General features: G+C 43.2%; 1 protein-coding gene across 1 annotated transcript in view; it reads right to left on the reverse strand.

The window, feature by feature from the left end:
* ttbk1a (tau tubulin kinase 1a) overlaps positions 1 to 23,804 on the reverse strand; it is a 47,741-nt gene that overhangs the window by 20,521 nt on the left and 3,416 nt on the right. Inside the window, 13 exon segments of the mRNA XM_036564317.1 lie at positions 1 to 407; positions 567 to 681; positions 683 to 706; positions 879 to 1,074; positions 1,747 to 1,895; positions 3,761 to 3,886; positions 7,892 to 7,984; positions 8,464 to 8,529; positions 12,233 to 12,337; positions 13,236 to 13,376; positions 13,976 to 14,049; positions 17,567 to 17,714; positions 19,977 to 20,129. The exon segment at positions 1 to 407 is cut by the window's left edge and continues 162 nt beyond it. Coding sequence (XP_036420210.1) covers positions 1 to 407; positions 567 to 681; positions 683 to 706; positions 879 to 1,074; positions 1,747 to 1,895; positions 3,761 to 3,886; positions 7,892 to 7,984; positions 8,464 to 8,529; positions 12,233 to 12,337; positions 13,236 to 13,376; positions 13,976 to 14,049; positions 17,567 to 17,714; positions 19,977 to 20,129 — 1,797 coding nt within the window.

Consider the following 23,804-nt stretch of genomic DNA (forward strand, 5'->3'; position numbering starts at 1 on the left):
GGTCAGTTTGGGCCGGACCGCCTGGTCCCCCGCCCGGTGTCTCCGGCGCTCCTCGCCCTCCTCCAGGGGGCGCAGTTCCTCCGGTTCCTCGTCCGTGGTGCCGGACGTGGTCGGCTCTGCGCCTGGGCGGAGCTGGAAGTCCCTTAGCTCCGCCTCCTTGTCAATGATGACCCACTCCTTGCTGTCGAAGTCCTCCTCCTCGGCGAGCGGTACGGAGCGGATGAAGGCGTTACTGTGGGCTTCCGGGTCCACCGATGCTGAGGCCTCATTACGGCCGCGGTCACCACGGCAACCATCTATGGACAGCATCTGGGCAGGCTGGGAGGAGTAGAGGTGACGAGATGGAGAACCGAGCATGTCCATCCTGGACCTACGGAACAAAACACAACGCAAACTGCAGATACAGACTGCATGTCTGTTACAGACTGGATGCTGAGTGAGAAACTGCTGATGTTAAACTTTATTAACTAATATTAAAGGACTACTTCAGCAAAAACTAGAATTTCCCCCTTACTCCAACAGTGGTCAGGGATGTAAACCTGATCTATCACTTTAACACGGCAGGCTGGTGTGTTTGTGTGCTGGGAGAATCCTCCTCATTCCTTACCTGAGTGAGCGCACCTGTGCACTGGGAGACTCCGCCCCTCCTCCGCCCCTCTGCGGCGATACAGGACACACACCCCCGGTTACCCTCCTCCTCCTGACCCTGACAATAAAGAATTAGGATTCTAAAATGACTGAGAAAATCTGCATAATATCAAAAACGTAAGTTGTAATAAACATCCAGAATAAAGTCCTAATAATATTTACATCACAAATAACGTCCTAATAAATGAAATAATGAATACAGTGATTAATCAGAGTTATTATCAGCTCACTTTGCTCAGGCTGATCCTGAGTTTGTTGCGGTTAAAGTCAGTGTCCTCCCAGCCGTCTCCATCAGGGGGCGCCGGGCCGCTCTCCGGCCGTCCAGCAGGGGGAGCGTTCTCCTGGTCGCTCAGGTGCTCGTCCTGTAGAACGTCGTCAGTGTTCTCTCTCTGAAGGTCACCCGGGACAGGGGTCATATTTAGCACCCTAGAAACATCAAAGAGAAACATCAAAGACATCACAGTAAAATGTAACAGAAATACGATCTGGTGGTGCATCACATGAGCGTTTATGACTGCAGACGAGAGTAACGTTAGTTCAGTAGCTTTATCTCTGTAAAAACGTTTTGGGCGAGTGTTCGATTTAAACCTTACAATAATTTCAGTAGCGATTACTAGGCTAATACTAATACTAGCTAATGTTACGACCACAGGGGCGTAGTGGAGGATAAACAAAGATAAATGCCTTTTTCAATATGAAATGGTGTTTACATCACTCATTTACTCATCTTTCTTAGAGTTTGCTAACTTATTTTTAGTGTTTACTCTATTGTTAAGATTTGTAAAAAAAATCATAACTGACATACAGACGTATCAAACGTTTGGGTGATGATGGGTCGTCATGATGACTAGCAGCCATTAAACAGAAGCTGAAGGAGAACAGGGGAGATGTGTGGCTGAAGGTCGAGATGGTTGCTCTTTAAAGCTCATTTCTGACTCAGAGGCAGTTAAAAGCTTTCAGATTAATGGTTTCAGTTGAAAAAAGCAACCACAGCTAATAACGTCAGTCTCCATCTGCTCAGCTTCCATCAGACCATCACAGCCGCAGTAGTGAAGTCCTGCGAGACGGGAATCCGCTGGGGTGTGTTTCGTGTCTTACCCGACCATCGCTGCCGTCGGCCGTGTGTGCTGTTGCGTAGCGCTGTTGGACGTCAGCATGGTGTCTGTTCCCGTTTTCTCCCAGTCATAGAGCTCGTTCTCAGTGATGATTCGCTCCTTCATACTGTTCTCAAACACCGACATCAGCAGCTGCAAACACACAGCCCAATGTTACACAGCACAGCGTACACGCACAGTGTACAGCGTGTACCAGCAGCGTACACGCAGGCGACAGCACGTGTTACACAGCACAGTGTAACAGAGCAGTGTTACACAGCACAGCGTTACACAGCACAGCGTTACACAGCAGCGTTACACAGCACAGCGTTACACACAGTAACAGCAGTGTTACACAGCACAGCGTTACACAGCACAGCGTTACACAGCAGCGTTACACAGCACAGCGTTACACAGCACAGTGTAACAGAGCAGTGTTACACAGCACAGCGTTACACAGCACAGTGTAACAGAGCAGTGTTACACAGCACAGCGTTACACAGCACAGTGTAACAGAGCAGTGTTACACAGCACAGCGTTACACAGCACAGCGTTACACAGCACAGCGTTACACAGCACAGCGTTACACAGCGGTGTTACACAGCACAGTATAATAGAGCAGTATCACACAGCACAGTGTAACAGAGCAGTGTTACACAGCACAGTGTAACAGAGCAGTGTTACACAGCACAGCGTTACAAAGCAGTGTTACACAGCAGTGTTACACAGCAGTGTTACACAGCACAGCGTTACAAAGCAGTGTTACACAGCACAGCGTTACAAAGCAGTGTTACACAGCACAGTGTAACAGAGCAGTGTTACACAGCACAGTGTTACACAGCACAGCGTTACAAAGCAGTGTTACACAGCACAGTGTTACACAGCACAGTGTAACAGAGCAGTGTTACACAGCACAGCGTTACAAAACAGTGTTACACAGCACAGCGTTACAAAGCAGTGTTACACAGCACAGTGTAACAGAGCAGTGTTACACAGCACAGTGTTACACAGCACAGCGTTACACAGCAGTGTTACACAGCACAGTGTTACACAGCACAGTGTAACAGAGCAGTGTTACACAGCACAGCGTTACACAGCACAGCGTTACAAAGCAGTGTTACACAGCACAGTGTAACAGAGCAGTGTTACACAGCACAGCGTTACACAGCAGTGTTACACAGCACAGTATAACAGAGCAGTGTTACACAGCACAGTGTAACAGAGCAGTGTTACACAGCACAGTGTAACAGAGCAGTGTTACACAGCACAGTGTAACAGAGCAGTGTTACACAGCACAGCGTTACAAAGCAGTGTTACACAGCACAATGTAACAGAGCAGTGTTACACAGCACAGTGTAACAGAGCAGTGTTACACAGCACAGTGTAACAGAGCAGTGTTACACAGCAGTGTTACACAGCACAGTGTTACAAAGCAGTGTTACACAGCACAGTTACACAGCACAGCGTTACAAAGCAGTGTTACACAGCACAGTGTTACAAAGCAGTGTTACACAGCACAGTTACACAGCACAGCGTTACAAAGCAGTGTTACACAGCACAGTGTACACAGCAGTGTACACAGCACAGTGTTACACAGCAGTGTTACACAGCACAGTGTAACAGAGCAGTGTACACAGCACAGCACAGCTGTTACACAGCACAGCGTTACAAAGCAGTGTTACACAGCACAGTGTTACACAGCAGTGTTACACAGCACAGTGTTACAAAGCAGTGTTACACAGCACAGCGTTACACAGCACAGCATTACACAGCACAGCGTTACACAGCACAGCATTACACAGCACAGCGTTACACAGCACATTGTAACAGCAGTGTAACAGAGCAGTGTTACACAGCACAGCGTTACACAGCACATTGTAACAGCAGTGTAACAGAGCAGTGTTACACAGCACAGCGTTACACAGCACATTGTAACAGCAGTGTAACAGCACAGCTTTACCCAGCACAGCAGTGTTAGGTCAGTTTTCTGTTCTTTGGTATCTTTGACGATGGTGTACCTGGTAGTCAGGCTTGGTGTAGTAGTCCAGTGCCAGTACATGGTCCAGGAAGATGTGGAATTCTGAGGGCATGTGCTTCAGCAGCATCCTGTGGTCATAACGCTCTTTAACCTGACCGACCTGCTCCTGCACACACGACACAGAGCAGTTGTTTGTCATATACATTAACGTGTGTTTATTCTCATTAAACATGGGTTTCTCACGGCAACTCTACGGTTAGCTGCTCTGAACCGTTTCTCATCCTCAGCCAGATGGAAAATTACTGGAGACGACACACTGCACTGTTTTACTCCCAATACCAGTTAGTATCCAGAAATCCATTTAGGACAAAGTTTTAACATGAAATGTAAATCCTCCAGGTGAGCAAGCCAGGAAAAACTCCCTCAGAGCTGGGGAAGAAACCTTGGGAGGAACCAAGGCTCACATGGGGGGACCCATCCTCCTCTGGTCAAACTACCTACAGAATTATTATACTACTAATATTAATAGTAGTAGTAGTAGTAGTTAGGAGACTTCAGTGTAGGGTGGGCAGCTAGTCCAAGGCAAGTGGCGGCGACTGGGGCGTGGGCAACTGGTCTGAAGCGGGTAGCAGGAGAGCTTGACAGACAATCATCCATCAGTGTCCGGCCGGACAGGTGGGCAGTCGTTTACTCGGAAAAAAGGTAGGGAAATGGAGTTAGTTTAGTTCTGTATGGGTGTATGTATAGTAGTATGTAAAACATTTCCAGAGTGTGGCTAACGACTCCGGCAGATCTGACTATAACAGCTTAACTAAAAGGAGCGAACCAAAAGGGCACACAGACACGGGAGCACCCTGAAACAATCTGGCATCCCTCCGCTCCACCGTCCACAAACCTGAGTGTTCGCGTGTGAGCGGCGGGACGACAGCACCAGTCTCAGTTTACTATAATTCCCTGTGTCCATGGACCCCTGGATCTGCTGCCTTTATCTAAGGGGAAACATTAACTACCAAAAGCTAAACTAAACAAGTGAGTTTTCAGCCTAGATTTGAAGATTGCGACTGAGTCTGAGTCCCGAACATTTTCTGGAAGATCATTCCAGAGTTTGGGGGCTTTATAAGAAAAGGCTCTTCCCCCAGATGAAACCTTCTGAATTCTGGGAACTATTAAAAAGCCAGCACTCTGTGATCTGAGTAATCGTGGTGGCTCGTAATGGGAAATAAGGTCTTGCAGGTACTCAGGAGCCCATGTAGGGCTTTATACGTCAATAAAAGAATTTTGTAATCAATACGGAATTTAACAGGCAGCCAATGGAGTGATGATAGAACTGGACTGATATGATCAGATGTTCTAGTTTTAGTGAGAACCCTGGCTGCAGCATTTTGAACTAGTTGAAGTTTACTTTAATTCCTGCTGGTGCATCCTGATAGTAGTGCGTTACAATAGTCTAGCCTTGAAGTAATAAAGGCCTGTACTAATGTTTCTGCATCGTGCAGCGATAAGGCATTTCTTATTCTGGCGATGTTGAGAAGATGTAAAAAGCTGTCCTAGTGATGCTGCCTATGTGGTGATCGAATGATAAATCTGGATCAATTATGACATGATAAGGTTTTTTGCTGCTGAACCAGGTATAACTGGAAAGTCAGCGAGATTTAAAATTAAATCTGATAATTTATTTCTTGCCACTTTTGGACCCAGAAGGAGAACCTCTGTTTTGTTACTGTTTAGAAGGAGGAAGTTACGCAACATCCAGCCTTTCACATCTTTACACAGTCCTCTATTTTCTTTAACCTGTATTTGTCATCAGGCTTGGCTGATATGTACAGTTGCGTATCGTCTGCGTTACAGTGAAAGTTAATGCCATGGTTACTTATAACTGTGCCTAACGGTAACATGCATAATGTAAATAATAATGGTCCTAAAATAGAGCCTTGCGGAATTCCAAATATCATCATATTGTCCAGCCCTACTACCAATTCTGATACTCAAACCTCCAACATCATCTGATACCGATATTGATTAGATATTTCAGTAACACTTTCTATGAATGTTGCATTTGTAAGCATCTATAAAAACATTTATAACATGTTATAATGTATTGATAAGGAATTTTAAACATGGTTATAAATATTTATAAAAAAGAATGCGTGTAATGCATTTTTATAAAAATTTATAGCTATGTTTATAATGTCTTACGAATGCATTATAACATGTTATGAATGTGTTTATAGATGCTTACAAAGGTGACATTCATAGAAAGTGTTACCGATATTTCTTCTTTTAGAGACTTCTTAGCTGTAAAATGATCTGTTTAGTTGAAGCACTTCACTCAAGGTTGTGCTCTAAAATGACGTTCCACCTCATTCAGATCTTGTTCTAACGGCTTCTCTCTTTGTGTGACATGCCAAAGTACGAAAACTGCCATCTAAGCAGGACGGCGTTCTTATGAGAAGCCAAACCTTCTGAGCTTGACTCAGAGAAGCTTGGTGAGGTTCTCCTGGGTGGCCAAACTCCTCACTCTATGATGGAGACCCTGCAGAAGAACCTCAATTCTGTCACTTGAACCCATGAACTTATACCTGAGGTCACCACCTATAGCTCATGACCACAGGTGAGGGTTTGGACCTAGACTGGCCGGCACACAGAGATCTTTGTCCAGTGAAGCTCCTGATTTACCACCACAGCACAGCACAGTGACCACAATGTTGACCAGATCTGACCAGCCGCACCAATTTTCCATCAATCATGAACTTGAGGTTCTCCACTACAGGCACCAGACTCTCATCCAAGTTGGGAAATGTTCTAGATCACAGTCTCCTTCAGACTGTTCCACAAGGACAACATCATCTACAAATAACAGAGATGCTACCTCTGGACCTCCGTACTGGACACCCTCCCAGCCTCAGCTACACTCTTATAAAAGATGGTTCCTCACAGGTTCAGAACCCTGAGTTCTATACAGAACCAAGTCATTCTTAAATGGTTCTTTGCATGGTGAAAATGTTTTTCAAACTGATGGAGAATGCGTTGTGTATTGTTCTATGTGGAGCTTTTTGGAAATGGTTCTATATAGCACCAAAAACAGCCCTTCTACTGTTACCCTGTCAAGGTTGTATATATTGTATATAGAACCATTGAGCCTCATTCACCAACGTTCTCTTATGTAGGGTTTGTTCTTAGGTAAGAACAGAATCTACACACACTCAAGAGCACCAAGGTGAGAACAGTTCTGCGCTTTAAGAACACGTCATGAATCTGACGGAGACTTTTTCTTAGAACCTTTATCAAGAACACATTTAAGAACACGTTTAGGAGGATGTCGCAGGAGGCCCAACGTTTCTATTAAAGAACTCTTGAGGAACCAACTGCTGCTCTTGCTAGATCTTGTTCCAGCTTGTATTGCTTACACAGCGGGAGCTACAAGGAGACACCAGTGTGTTTGTCGCAGAGGAAGCGTTTACTGTAAATGTTTATACTGTCACTGTTGGAGGAAAACGTCGTATCTTTACCACAAAAATAAGAAACATTCTTAACACGTAATGGACGTTAATGTAACAAGATTTTTTCAAAGTAATTTTGAAAGGACCTTTTGATGTAAAGGGAGTTTTCAAATTACACACAATAGTAAAAAAAAAAAAGGCAAAAAAAGGAGAGCAGAGCAGCCACAGAGTGGGAGAGAGTTTAGTCTCACTATGCTTAAATACAGATAACAGTTAAAACAGTATTTGTTTACATACAGAAAAAGTGAAAGAACCAGAAGGGGGCGATGTTGGTGACAGCACTGCGATCATCAGTGCAGAGTCAGAACATCACACACAGAACATACACACAGCTCATCGGCTGTTCGGCTCACTGACGCCATGAACGTACATGAGGCGCCGTACTAAACTCCATAACTCGAGTTTAAAAGCTCTTAAAAATATAACAGCAGTGTTAAAATGTTTTATGCTGCTCTGTGTTCAGAAAGTGACTGTGTTCTTATACATATGTTACAAATGTCTGAGCATTTATAAACTATGATTTTGTTCAAACGCTCCATCTTAGTCCATTCATTTTGGACTTGCTTGTGAGCGCCCTCTAGCGTTTGAGAAACCCCGAAGACATTACAGAGTGATAATTCTCCTCTCTGTAAGTTCTCTGATCTCAGTCGGTGCTCTCAGCGCTGCAGTACCTTGTCTTTAATCTTTCTCCAGGGCAGCTGACCAACAGCAAACTCCACCAGCATGTAGAAGAGTGACCACAGGTCATCATGGCGGCCCATTTCCTGCCCGGAGGAAACACAAACACTGCTAAGGTTTGACTGGTTTTGTCAGGGACACTCTCTGTGTGACTCTGTGGCAAATTGTGTGTTGAATGCAAGAAACACACAGACACCCTTCGTCAAAGTCCACGTATTTATTGATTTTCTAACACGTCCTCTACAGAGAGACACGTCCGCACATTTCAATACGCAGCTACTGTTTATTTGCTGAAAATAAAACATAAAATATGACTTGTACAAACTTTAAAGCACAGGTTTTTGTCCAATATGTTGAATTCAGTAAATAAACAGTAATTGTGTATTAAAATGTGCAGAAGTGTGTCTCTGTAGAGGATGTGTAAACTTATTCACACTCAGAAAATCAATTTGACCAGGGGCGCACAAACTTTTGCATAGGTGTGTGTATATGTACATATATACATACGTATATATATGTATATTGTGTGCATCTTTGTGTGCACATGTGTGCATCCATCACTCACTTTGTTTTTGTGGGCGTTCACTGATGCGTACCGGACGGTCCCGCGGAAACCAGCTACAGTTCTGGGCTGAAACACAAATATATAATCAATAATCAATGACCAAAACTAAGCATCTACTAACTGACCTCTACAGGCTCCACCCACAAATGTGTCCTTTCATGGCTACTTTTGAGAGGCTGGACAAAGTTTCCATTAAACCTAAACAGAGTCTTTCAGAGGGGTTTGGTGTAAAATGGCATGAGGTGATGTATGATGCTGAATCTTTGCAATAAGTTTGCAGCTAAAATAACGTTATGCATGGTGTTCCCCAGGGATCAGTCCTGGGCCCAATGACTTTCTCTAGTTATACGTCGTTCCTCAGTCAGATCATTATTACACTGATGAAGAGCTAATCTACTCTACACTCCCAAAGGTCCCTCATAGTGTTCTCTGAGTGATGCTACAGAAGAACCACTTTTGGTTCCCTAAAGAACCTGAGAAAAAGATCTGTGAGTGTGAAGTGCTTTTTAAGGCTATGTGGGTATATATTTGTGGGCGGAGCATAGCGAGATCGATTCCTAACTGGAATCTTAATTAGGAGGATTCTGTAGCATCGAGAGGGAGAGAGTTTCCAGAACAAAGAGATGAAACGGACACTAAACACTAAAATTTTAAAATTTAAAAAGTTCCCACGTATATGCTAGAACAGAAGAATGTCAAAGGATAGAACTGTAGAACAAAGGTATGGAGAACAGAAGTACAAAGCCATCTAGAACAGAAGAACAAAGGCATGTAGAACAGAAGAACATAGGTGGATATGGTGAAACTCACAATGACCCTCTGCCCGTACAGTAGGGGGCAGTGTTTGCGGAGGCAGGCGGGGGGGGGCATGCACGTCTGAAATCAAAACTCCAAAAAACGCTGAAACACAAAAAATACACAAAAATAATAAAAATCATGAGAAATAATTAAAACCCAAAAACATGCAATGTATAAAAGGTCAATGAAGAGAGAAAATTAGATATAAAATCTGTTTATCTGGTCACTAATATAACACTAATATTAGAATAAATACAAATAATATTAACAAAACAAGTGTTTCTGTGCGTCAGTGTGTTTGTTTAATCGTTTCCTGCCCTCTCCTCGACGAAGCTCACTATTAACTGTAGATAATCATCAATACCTGCTTTATCTAATCAACACGTCATTATGTAAAATCAGGAGCTGCAGGTGGAATATAATAAATCTGTGTGAAGCTGAGGGAGAAATCTGGAATGTTACGTTTTACTGTATTTATGTTTATTTGCATTTATTTTAATGATATACAATGATTTTACTGGCAAAAACACACTTACTGCCCAAATGGGTTTAATGTAATAAGTTCATTAACACTATATATATATATATATATATATATATATATATATATATATATATATATATATAAAATGTATGTAAGTGCTTAAACTTCATATTTGGTAGATTTGTTAATTGAAATGTGTTATTTTCAATAATATACATTATTTTATAAATAACTTTATCAGATGTGAATAACATGCAGCATAATGGCTGATAATTTTAAAATGTTTATGGCTATCATGCTAACACCTAGTTACCAAAAGAGTTATGCAATGTAAGTAACAAATACCAAAATATGAAAGATCTGATGTTCTTCATTGTGGAGATATAAAGGACCAAATTTACTCCAATGCCGTAAAAAAATTCCAAAATTTTCAGAAAACAAAAGAAAATCATGCATTTCTGTATTAACACTGTATGTGTTTAAACATGCATTAAATCAGAGAACAATCACTGAAAATTTGACACATCTAGCTTTAATGGTTCAAAACTTATTAAACATTAAACATTAAAAGCCTCTATATCTCTAACTAATCATGATACAAGAGTGAACTTTTATGCACGATCTACTGAACACAATGACATTGTTCAAATCTGAGATGGTCATATTTTAAGAAGTGGATTTTAGAGAAATTCTTTTTAAAAATCCTGTTTAGTCGCTGATTCTCCAGTGCAGGTCTGCCCTGCACAGCAGAACAGGAGAAAACACATCCAGGTATTTATACTGCTGTTATTAATCATTCATATCATATTCAGAATCACAGGAACGCCAGCAGCACCGCCACTGACGGAGAACCCTCTGCAGAAAACCCACTGTGAAGGCCAGAGAGGGTCAGCAAACACATGCTGGCCTACCGCAATAGTACAGCAATACAGGAAGAGAAATATAAGAGGGAGAGACAGAGAGACAAACAGAGAGAGAGAGAGAGACAGAGAGAGAGAGAGACAGAGAGAGATACCGAGAAAGAGACAGAGAGACAGAGAGAGAGACAGAGCGAGAGAGAGAGACAGAGAGAGAGAGAGAGAGAGAGAGAGAGAGAGAGAGAGAGAAATGCATTCTCTCCAGCTGAGCCTGGGGGCACAACAGACTGATGCATTCACCAACATTAAATATTCAGACTACTGCATTCAGAGAGAGAGAGAGAGAGAGACAGACAGACAGACAGACAGACAGACAGACAGAGAGAGAGAGAGAGAGTCAACCACTGTGGTCAACCAACCAAGATGTGTTTACTGTCTGAAGTTGCTTCTTTAGTTTCTGGAGCTCTGAGGCTAATGTAGCTAATGAGTAATGGAAGTTTATACCCCACTAATTAGCACAGTGCTAACTACAGGCCTAAATCATCACACAGTTAAACTGTGTGGAGCTGCACAAATTACATCCTCTGACTAACTTTACAATGTGCTCTAAATGGCTGATGTATTTCGCCAAGATTCTCCTTCATCAATGTAAACTGAGTGGGCCTAATCTACCAAGAGAAAGCTAACCACCAAGAGAATGCTAACCACCAAGTGAAAGCTAACCATTGAGTGAAAGCTAACCACCAAGAGAAAGCTAACCACCAAGAGAAAGCTAACCACCAAGAGAAAGCTAACCACCAGGAGAAAACTAACCACAAAGAGAATGCTAACCACCAAGAGAATGCTAACCACCAAGTGAAAGCTAACCACCAAGTGAAAGCTAATCACCAAGAGAAAGCTAACCACCAAGAGAATGCTAACCACCAAGTGAAAGCTAACCACCAAGAGAAAGCTAACCACTGAGCGAAAGCTAACCACCAAGAGAAAGCTAACCACCAAGAGAAAGCTAACCACCAAGAGAAAGCTAACCACCGACCGAAAGCGAACCACCGAGAGAGCTAACCACCGAGCGAAAGCTAACTCCCGGCGAAAGCTAACCACCAAGAGAAAGCTAACCACCAAGCGAAAGCTAACCACCAAGAGAAAGCTAACCACCGAGCAAAAGCTAACCACCAAGAGAAAGCTAACCACCGAGGGAAAGCTAACCACCGAGGGAAAGCTAACCACAGAGCGAAAGCTAACCACCGAGCAAAAGCTAACCACCGAGGGAAAGCTAACCACAGAGCGAAAGCTAACCACCGAGCGAAAGCTAACCACCGAGTGGTAGCAAGAGAGCCTCACTGCACATCACCACCACACAACACCCTGACTGAGTTTCCAGCTCCGCTGCAGCATCACAGACAGAACATTCTGGTGTTTGATGTTTCTGGCATTCTGTTAGCTCCATGCTGCTACATTAGCCTTGCAGCTCTAGTAAGACAGTAAACACGTCTCGGCTGATCCACCACATCTGAGTTAGAGGGGAAACTCCAAAGACTGAATCCTGACTGAAAGCTACGTTCAGACTTTCAGACCATTCTGCCTTACGGGCAGTGATGTCCTGACCGCTGAGCTGGACAGAGTAACGTACCGGTCGCACTTCTCCGTTGGTGTTGGTGTACTGTCGCGCGAGCCCGAAGTCCAGCATGTAGCACTTCCTGCAGGTGGACGGAAGTCTCCCCATAGCGAAATTAGACTGAAACACAAACAGAAATTAATATCAGCTTTCAGATATTACAGCACAGGAGCCGTATTACAGAAACATCTACACGCTGAAATCTGATTAGTCTCCATGACGACTTCAGTAGGGATTGAATTTCGGACAGTATCTGTTACAGAATAACAGCTCCTAACTTCATAATCTCATCATGAACTCCAGATCAGAAAACAGCATCACACAAACATCCTAACTAGACTAAACCTCCTAAATCCTGTCCTAACTTTAGGATGAACCCCAACAGGGTCCTCACTTCTGTTTAAGGTCCGTTTCTATGGTTTTTAGGCAGCTGTGTCAGCAGCATAGTTCACTACCAGCATAATGAGCTCCATTTATTCCTACTGTAAAACGCTGCTTTCACTGTGAGATGATTTTCTTTTCTAACTCTGCGTTTTAAAGATCTCAGACGCTGCAGACTCGATCTCCACCGCCCCTCTGATCACCTTCGTGTGTTAATGTTGATGATGAAATATTACAGTGATGGTGGTGAATAATGAGGAGACGGAGCTGAACGTGTGTCTGTTTATTAGGAGGAGTAACGTTAGCGCGCTCGGCTAAAGCGTTTGGGAAATGGAGACTGAAACTGGGGATCAGTGACGATCTGATAAACAGCAGGGGGCGCTCTCACAGTATTCACTACTTACAGTTTATCACTCTTTAGTCCTCTTTAGACCTTTTTGACCTCTGTGCAGGTGTGTGTGTTGTGTACAGGTGTCTCTGTGCAGGTGTGTGTTGTGTACCGGTTTGATGTCTCTGTGCAGGTGTGTGTGTTGTGTACAGGTGTCTCTGTGCAGGTGTGTGTGTTGTGTACAGGTGTCTCTGTGCAGGTGTGTGTGTTGTGTACAGGTGTCTTTGTGCAGGTGTGTGTGTTGTGTACCGGTTTGATGTCTCTGTGCAGGAAGCCCACTGAGTGAATGGCTTCGATGGCCTCTAGGATCTGCTTGCCCAGTCTCAGAGTGGTGCTCATGGTGAAGGTTCCTCGTGGCTGACTCCGCCTCAGATCTGCCAGGTTACGGCCCTGTTACACACACACACACACACACACACACACACACACACACACACACGTCATCACTAATTTGTGCGACTGCATGTTTACGAGTGTATACAACACAACATTGAGACTTCATCTCAACTCACTTCTAAGGTTGATATTAACACCAGAATTTAGACATAAACTCCAAAATAAACTGCATTTTACAGTAAAACATTTCACTGTTTACTCCAGTTTTCTGCAGACGTCATTTTTCACTGTATACTAAAGAACATGAAGAATATGATGCACTTTCCTCGAATCAATCAAACCAATCATTCACTAAACCCCTCCCTTAAATCCTGAATATCCAATCATAGCTCAGCTGCTGTAGCCAGCCCTCTAACTAGCTTTCAGAATGATGTGGGAGGTGTTTTTAATCAGACAGAACAGGAGTTTGGACGGCTAACGCTAATTCGTTAGCCTTAGCATTAGCTGCTAGTGGATGACCGCAGTCCTGGACTGTGATCATGTCCTGAGCATTAAGACCCTGAATCACAGGTGGGACTCACTGTTATTATCAGTGGTGTTAAACACTGAGCGCAGTGTTAGTTCAGTGTATGAAGGAGAGAAACCGTGTCTACCTGAAGCTGCATGACGACGTAGTTGAATTTATCGTTTCTTCCACAACCGATAAACTTACAGACGTGGTTTTTACCTGAAAAACAGACAGAACGGACACGTAAACTGTACAGCACTGATTACACATTCATACGCGTAGATTCATACATAGATACAGACGATTCTACTGAGCCGGTTCAGAGTCAGAGCCGTAACAGGTTTCAGACTTTTAACTGATTTTAGACTAAAACCCTTTTAATCTGAGTGACTCGAAACCTAATTATGATTATTTTATTAAAACTAATCATTTACTGTTTCTTTTTGTCACGACCAAAACAATCATAACACCAAACTTTACCAAACGTTTCAGTAGTGACTGTTTCGCTAGTGACAGTTTTGACATGCCATCCCTCCTGAATCCGACCATCCCTTAATTTCACTGTTCGCTGAATTGCGTATCCTCTCTCTCTTCGCTAATCGCTGTGAGGAAACCTTTACAAACGCAGCTCCTGCCTTTGTAGAGCATTTAAACCTTATTCTTGCACAAAATCTCAAATCAGTCTTTAAGTAAAACAAAACAGCACAGTTTCCGTTTTATGACCGATTGTTCGTCTCTGTGAGAAAGTCTTAGCGGTTAGCTTCCCCCCCTCTGAGGTGAAAAGTTTGCTGCTATGGCAACTAGTCTTACGTATACAGAGTGAAGGCGCCCCCCAGAGGACAAACCTAATATCCCTGTATACACAATACACTGTTTTAGGCAGAAAGGGGAGTTACAGAAACCCAGTATGACCAAAGGTGGCCGATATTGGGAGCCCATCATGCTATTGGTATTAGCATCAAATTCAAACGTTGTTATTGACAAAAACGTCATGGACATTAATCTACACACACATCTCTACTGAAAACATTAATTTGGAGAGTAAAATGTTTTCATTCATTTAGCTTAGATTCGATTTTTTGTTTCGAAGTTGGTGGTGAGTAGCGTCTCTGTGCTGGTTCACTTAGAGTAGAACCCAAAAACACAGCCAGCAAACACAGCTTTGAACAGCTGTTCACACAGAAAATCATCATATTTTACACTAAAACACTAAAAAGTGCTGAACTGCAGAAAATATGGCGATTCTTAATGTTCCACACTGATTTACAGACTTCGGGACTCATTTACTTCAAAACAATGGGATCTAACTGCTCACCATGTGGCCATGAGGGACAGGGATGCAGCCTCACTTCCTGCTCTGATATACAGGGGCGGGGCTAAAATAAGGCCCCACCCACATATTAAAACAGTGACAAAAAACGGGGGACAGTGTTTTTATTTAAACATTAAACTCAAATGTAAATCTTTCAACTTCACTTTAGAAGAAATAAAAGAAATATTTTACAAAACAACATTGAAAAAAATACAAAAAACGTATGTATTATTTTCAGAAGTGTAAATTTAGGGGTTGGGGTTTGGGACGGACTCCTCTTGATAAAAAGTGTGTATATATTCAGCTGATTACTGTCTCTATTAATGTCTTGGGTTTAAACTGATCAGAACACTGTAAATATCTAAGATCTCAATACTTTTTGTTTTTAATAGTTTCTCTGCAGTTTGAGGGGAAAAACGTAATAAACACATTAACAACATTTAAAGCTGATTTTCACAGCTCTGTGTGTTTAAACAGCAGATGGCGCTCAGATGCAAATTAATATTACATCACTTTAAAATCATCCTCGGCTAAAAATGCCTTTAAAAACCTGCGGATTAATATTAAACACAGAGAAGAGCTTCAGCTTTGGCCTCTTTCCCGTTTTCTAATAAAAGCTGCAGTTTTGGGTTATTTTTGGCGGCGAGAGCAGCTGAACGTCCTCACAGACACACAGCGGTCAGACCGGAGTGTGTTCTCTCTCTCTGATGACCGTGAGCTGTATGACATCACACTGTGTCTCCATCACATGACCGCCGTCACGTCTGCCTCATTACTGCCGCTTCACGCAGAACGTGCTGCAGATCTGAGCTCCACGTGCCTCAGCCATGACTTTAAAGGGAAACCCCAACAGATTTCCCAGAATTCCTGCATCATCATTCAGAGTGGTTTGGTGTGAAACGCTCTGTTCTAGATAATCTTACCGAGTCAGAACTGTTCACAGTGGTGGTGATAGGAACCAGACGTCCACCTCTAAAAGCTCCCTCACAGAAAGTTCCTACAGTAAATGGTTATGAATTCACTGCCTGATGACTGAGACACTGTTTTATGATAGTTTAGAGAACTTAAACTCCATTCATGGTGGAGGGATACATGCAGGGCGCTGTGAGGCAAAACAGTCCCCAAAGAAAACGTATTATTTCAGATTTTCCACTATTTTCCATCATCACCATTCCATACATTACTATATATAAGGGTAAATATATGGTTGTGAAAAGTGGTCCGTAAATAATACGTATTATTATTATTATTATTTTAGCAAATAGCTGCTGTTTTAGATGATCAGCATATGAGAATAAAGGAAACTGGATCTTTTAAACCTCTATTTATAATCCTGTATCACTTTCTATGAAGCCTGTATTCATTAATAGTTATAAATGTGCTTATAACTCTTTGTAAGGTTGCAACAATGCTTATAAACTCTTATAAAAAAGGCTGTAATAATATATGATAATTAATAATTTGATGAACATGTAAAAAGTGTTGCTATCTATTATAATCACTTTTAAACAAAAGAGCTTAATAATAAGCACCTATAATACATATTAACACTTATAAACACGTTATAAATCTTTAAGTGAAGTGACGGATAGTTTAGGTTGTATTCGAGTGTTAAATGCTGTTCTGTTCATGTCTGTCAGTGTGTAATACACTACAGTACACTGTATATCTGTCATTGTTGCAGGATGAGCTGGAGAGCGTCCTGCACTGTGAGGTTAAACAGGTGCTGTTCATGTATTCTGGAAATATTTGGACCCTCTTAAAAAAGATTGCTCTTCAAGGGTTCTTTAGTAAAGGAAATGGTTCTATATAGAGCCGTGAACACACTTCGCATGGTTTAAAGGTTCTTTGCATCATGAAATCGTTTTTTAAAGATTGATAGAGAATGTGTGGAGGTGTGGGGCTGTGGAGCTGTGGAGGTGCAGAGCTGTGGAGGTGTGGAGATGTTGAGCTGTGGAGGTGTGGAGATGTTGAGCTGTGGACATGTGGAGGTGCAGAGCTGTGGAGATGTGGGACTGTGGAGGTGTGGAGATGTTGAGCTGTGGACATGTGGAGGTGCAGAGCTGTGGAGGTGTGGAGCTGTGGAGGGGTGGGGCTGTTGAATTGTGGAGGTGCAGAGCTGTGGAGGTGTGGGGCTGTGGAGGTGTGGAGATGTTGAGCTGTGGAGGTGTGGAGCCGTGGAGGTGTGGGGCTGTGGAGGTGTGGGGCTGTGGAGCTGTGGAGGTGTGGAGGTGCAGAGCTGTGGAGGTGTGGAGATGTTGAGCTGTGGAGGTGTGGAGATGTTGAGCTGTGGACGTGTGGAGGTGTGGAGATGTTGAGCTGTGGACGTGTGGAGGGTGTGGGGCTGTGGAGCTGTGGGGCTGTGGAGGTGCAGAGATGTGGAGGTGCAGAGCTGTGGAGGTGCAGAGGTGACAGATCTCCTACCCTGCAGCTTCTTCAACACGGCCACCTCCATCTTCAGCACCTGTTTGGGCTGCTGGGCCGACTCCACCTTCAGTGCCACGTTCTCCCGGGTCAGCAGGTCCAGCGCCTCGTAAATCTCCCCAAAGCCCCCACCACCAATCTTCTTCAGCTGGACAGCACACGGAGAAAATGGTCAGACGCTCTCAGCCAACAGTGTGGGTGTGTTTGATGCTCAGCAGTGGAGGGACTTTTATTCTACAAAATAATCCAGTACGATCACTCCCACCCAGTCAGCCAATCACTGATCAGTCTTCAGCTTTAGCATTGGAGCTACAAAGCTAATGTAGCTAACCAGTAATAGAAGCTTATACACCACAAATTAGCATGACGCTAACTGCACACCTGAATAAGCTATTAATGACAGTCTGAGCTGAATGTTATGCATCTGATGCTGATTAGTGGAGGATTAGCTCCCATCACCTGTTAGCTACATTAGCCTCGTAGCTCCAGAGCTAAAACTACAGAAGCACATGAAACACGTCTCAGCTGATCAGCCGCATTTACAAAATACAAGTCTTTGTATTTTTATAAACAAATGAAGTTTTTTTGTTTTTTTTAAATGGATATTTTGTTTAATAATATATTTGTATGACGTTCTGTAAAAATGTCACAATGCGTCATATAAATGCAGTATTTTTACCGTGTTGTTCGCTCTTATTCGTGGTAAAAGTCTTCATCTCTACCTGCAGTCTGTTGTGATTTTATAAGTAGAGCCTCTTTAGTGTCCATAAAAGGTAAAAGGGGTGGGGCTGCTCCGGTGCCTCATTTGCATATTTATAGCCTGGGAGGAGATTATTATAATGAATGATCTTCTCCAGTTTACCAACACTGAGAGTAAACACTGTTAAAAGCACATTAAAACTCTTCGGCTCTAAAATTCCTGCTTCACTAAAGCTGTTATTACTCTGTTATTACTGTGCGCTGGGGTGTTTTCATTGTTTGGTTTCGCCCAGAATCAAATGAGCGAAAGTGAAATCAAACATAGATTTTACAGTTTCACACGATTTTTAAATGTACTCAGCACAAAACTCCACTCCAGCTCATCCCTCCAGCCCAGAGCGACCAAAACAGTCACGTATTTTTCTCTGTCCTGTCTTATTTTCTCAAAACAGTCACTATGTTGAAATCATAACATTCTTTCTGGACGAACAGCAATTCATTTTTCCAACTTTGTCGTTATTCTGACTCAGAGTTGAAGTCTTGAGAGAATAAATCACTGTTCTGGCCTAATAGAGATGAACTCCTGTGTACTTTATACATTTTGTAAATGAAGTAATTCTAATTCTTTCTAATGCGTCGCTCTGAACCTGAAACAGGAACCAGGTGGAAACGAGCTTCTGTACGAAAACCTCCTGAGTCAAACAGGCAGCTTCACTGAGCTGCTCACAGGTTAATCACAGAGTCACGTCTGTGTTCTTAGCTGGTAAGATGCTGAACTGGAACAAACTAGCTGTGCATCACTGCAAAGTGTCGGTGCACACTCTCACACTCTCTCAGAGCAGTGTGTCGGCTGTGTGGAGCTCTTCCTGTCCGTGATGCTTCCTGACAGGCGGCTCTCGGAGATCACGACCAAATGAGCCGTGAAATCATCTCTTACGCAATCTACCGCTCAGCACCGCCGGCCCACTGCACCTCACAGCTCCAGCTGATCTCACTCTCCCATCACCTCCTCTGAGCTGAGCGCTGGACCCTCACAGCACCGCACCTCATCCTGACCTGCCCTTTACACAGAATCTAGTACTTAAACAGTTAACCACAAATGGGAAGGTGTAGCTATGGTATCGCAGGCGGTCGCTAAGGTGTAGCTATGGTATCCCAGGTGGTTGTTAAGGTGTGACTAGGCCATTGCTGTTATGTCCCTGGTGGTTGCTAAGGTGTTCCTGTGGTATCCAACGTGGTTGCTAAGGTGTGGCTACGGTATCCTAGGTGGTTGCTAAGGTGTAGCTATGGTATCCAACATGGTTGCTAAGGTGTAGCTAAGGTATCCTAGGTGGTTGCTAAGGTGTCGCTATGGTATCTCAGGTGGCTGCTAAGGTGTAGCTTGGCCACTGCTATGTTATTTTAGGTGGTTGCTGAGGTGTTGCTAGGGCGTTGCTATGGTATCCCAGTTGGTTGTTAATATGCGTATATATAGAGTATGTGCTAGTATGAGCCGGTATGTAATGTCTATGAGGGTCAGTGTGAGAGATTTTCTCAACATTCCTTTCTAATGGGGGAAAAATCCTGCTTGAATGAACACTGTATGAAAACTGTACACGCAGTCGGTCCCAAGAGCACAAGCGCACTGTTCTCCTACAGGGCTCTGTGACAGTTTTGTGGTTGTAGCTCGAAAACTGCGACCTGTGAGAACAGTAGAAAAAGCTGGACTCACCACTTTCCAGCGGTCCTTCACCATGCAGTTTGGGGGCAGGATGTCCTGCTGCTCCGAGCTGCCGTTCATGTTGCCGTTGTCCTGCAGCGCTGGCACTAGACACTGCCAACCCGACAGCACGCGGGCCGCGCCCAGCTTAAACGACCCATTTATCTGCAGAGAACCGGCCACACGGCCACACAGACACACATACACATAGATACGGCACGTTAACACGGACACACTCAACTGTACACGTCCTCACTGTGCTGTTCTCAAAAATAAAGGTTCCTACATGGTTCTTGGCTTGAATGTTCGGTTCTATGACCCTTTACATTAAGTGGACATTGTTCAAACTGGAGAAAGCTTCTTCAGTCACAAATCTAATTTACAAAAAGGGTTATTTAAAGAACAATTCACTATAAGGTCCTTTCAGGAACCAGAAGTGGTTCTTCTATGGCGTGAAACCCTTTTTAGCACCTTTATTTTTCAGAGTGTTACTGAATCTGCAGATTTGGAACGCAGGTTTGAGAGAGTTGCAGCAGTAAATGGATCCTGTGAGCTGAGAAACACTGATTTGTGTAACATTTAGTGTTTTTTATCATGATGCTTTAATTCATGATGCTATGCTAGCACAAAGAACACCTACTCTACTGCTGAGTAACCGTGACATAATCACTTAATATCCATATTTATGGATAAATGCTATAAATATAGGCTGTATCAGCCGATGCAGATATCAAAGCGGCAGTTATCACTCCTGGCCCGCAGTGCTGCTCTGAGAGCCGTTAGCTGTGCTGAGAGTGTGAATGGAGTCCTGCTATTAGCTGGCCCAAATACTCCCTGACCCAAATCCTTCTGGAGGAACAAACAGCCGCCGACAAAGAAACTGAGTGAAGGGGATGACGACGCCACGGCGGCACCAAGATCATTCCAATATGAAATGAACTGGGTTTGAGAGAGTTTCTGCTAAGGGTGAACAGAGTGGTCATCTGATATATCCACTAGTTGGCGCTGTGAGCTTCTGATTTTAGTAAAATATTAAAAACAGAAGCAGTTTTAGCTCAAAGTATTTCACTAGTGTGGAAGCACTACACAAACCCAGCTATCAAGGGATGACCTCTTAACGTGAGTGGACGCTCTATTTAAAACCACTGAATAACATTATGTGTAAAGAATTAGGAGGATGTACTGGGAAATTTATGAACGTTTGAAAGAATTCCGCTATATGAAATCACGTTTCAGTTACGACATTCAGGAGACAATCATCAACGTAAATATTTGGTCGTGTGCCGTTCACAGCATGGTCAACAAGAACATTCAGAGAATATTAATTAGTTACATTGCTTAAAAAAAACTATAAACATTTGAAAATATTGTTTTAATATCTGATACAATATTTTAGAATGGAATACGTTTATCATATAATGAAACCCAGTGTATAGTAGGTTCAATAGGTAGGTTTCAGATGCTTTAAAGGACGATGTGTTACAAGGCGACAGGAGAAGGATCCTAACAATAAAAAAAGTCCAAGTAACGTTAAAAAGTAAAACTGTAAATACTGTAAATGTTTACTATAAAAGCAAGGGGATGTTCTTGGAACACTGGGATATATAACATCCTTACTACTTTCATCGCTACTCTGCGAACGTCCTAAGTGCGTCATTTTGTTAGTGGGAAACTAAGCTAGGCTAACAACTGCCTACTTTAACAGGAAGGGGCCGTCTGACTGAAATGCAAACTGAACAATAACAGAACGCGGTTTGTCAACAATGTCGAAAGGGTGCTGCAACAAAAACACACCTGCAGGAAACAAAGTGATGTACATGTTGACAAACATGCAAGCACATTTTGATTACTAACTAATAAACACTTCAAAAGAAAACTCATAACTTTTATCTTTTAATAATTTTTTAAGATGGGATGACGAAGGATCATTGTGGTCTTGGTGTGCGTAGCGGGCAACTTGTTACTGGTCACTAGTTAGCATTTAGCTTGATTAACAAAAGTTTGTTTGGTTGTCAGACTGATAAAAAACAGTTCACAGAAATGTAGTTTGACATGAGGGGTTAGATTCTGGTGTCTGCATTAGAAGGTCCATGTATCTCTGTCGACTCCTAACATCAAGAGACTAACACTATATTCTTCGTTGACGTCCGAAACGCTCGTTTTTTCTTACATTAGGGTGAATCACAACTAATCAACTAGTACATATTAATAAGCAACCAACCTCCAGTTCCTGCATCGGTGTGGTTTCTAAAGGGCGTCAGCGTCAGTGAAGAAGGTGCGTTTGTTCTGAACCTTTCTTACCTTCATGAGCTCTGTTCACTCACCGTTCCTCCGCTAGAAGCTCAAAAACACACCTACACACTCTACACAGCTCACCCAGCAGAGCTCCTTCTCAGAACGTTCTCACATTCATTCTGAATAACGAAGCAGAACCCAAACCCATGCTCCGCCGCATGCAGTGCCGAAGTCTCAGAGGCGGCATGCAGAGAAAAATTAGCTTAGCATCAGCGCTAGTCAACACATGCCAGCCCAGCGGAGCCCGACAGGCTCCATCGCAGCGCTTACAGTCGTCTACAGGGAATGAAGCACCGATAAGCTCTGGAACCAGAGAATTGCACCGAAGCCCAGGCGCAGGGAGCGGCCGCACGCTGTTGCTAACTCGTGTGCTACAATATTTGAAGACTCTGTATTAGCGCACAGTTCTCACAGCTGGGCTAGCTAATCTGTAAGACATCAAACTGCTGGAGGGAAAGAAATAGAAGTAAAAGAAGCTACGATCTTCAGAGTGAGTTCAACTTGATTCAAACCCACACGAGTTGGCAACACTGCGCAGTAATTATCCCACAAGGCTCATCACCGATTTAGGCTTTATAAAAAGTCAGATTCCACCAGCTCCCCCCCTCCATTACCCCAAATGCGGCTGACCAGCCAAGACATGTTTGGAGTCTGAAGTTTGCTCCTTTATTTTTAGCACTGGAGCTACATTGTGACGTCCAGACGGCTGCTAGCCTTCATTTTTCTTCTTAACCAATTTAAGGGATATGAGTATTTCATCTAGGACGATGTGTGGTAGAGCTAGAGCTGGGTGAGATGGTCAAAATCCTTTAACAATATACTTTTTCTAGATTATTTCGTATCAACATTCTTAGAAAATGATTTAAAAAAAACTAAGCCCACCCTGGAGATGGAATACGGTCTTCATGTTCCACAATTCCTCTTGTTCTGTGACATCTCCCTCAAATTTACAAACTTTATTACACTGAAAACAACTCTCCAGCTAAGGATGTGTTCAGAAGGTCCTCATAAACTCATGAATTTCGAGATTAACTCAAAAGAAAACAGACTTAAATACATGTGGTAAACTCAGACGAGCTCCCTGTTAACTGAGCTGTGCCGAAGTGCACTGAAGAAGCATCTGTTGAAAGTTCAAACCGCTGAGGGTCCTGCCAGACTGAGGAGTGACAGAGAGGAAACTACGTTTTTAGAGCTACTTTTATCTTTTCACAGTTCAGGCCGAGGCAGAGGTGTGGCAGAGGGCGGTGCTGCTAGCGTGTGGAAACATTAGCCTCCCTACCCACTGTAATCCACCTTCCTGTTAACCCTGCTGAAAGAGCCATTTCAGCGCCGCTCGGCTAATTTTATCTGCCCTCACTCTGAGAGTCCGACAGGATACAGTTACCATAGCAAAGGAAGGAAGTCTAGCAGCAGAGAAAACCACCCCACACAGTCCACAATATACTGCTTATATAACTCATCCTCATCATACTCCACATACCCCAATCATACTCCACATACCCCTCATCATACTCCACATACCCCTCAACACACTCCACATACCCC

This window comes from Colossoma macropomum, unplaced genomic scaffold (assembly GCF_904425465.1).
Source record: "Colossoma macropomum unplaced genomic scaffold, Colossoma_macropomum, whole genome shotgun sequence".
Taxonomy (NCBI): Eukaryota; Metazoa; Chordata; class Actinopteri; order Characiformes; family Serrasalmidae; genus Colossoma; species Colossoma macropomum.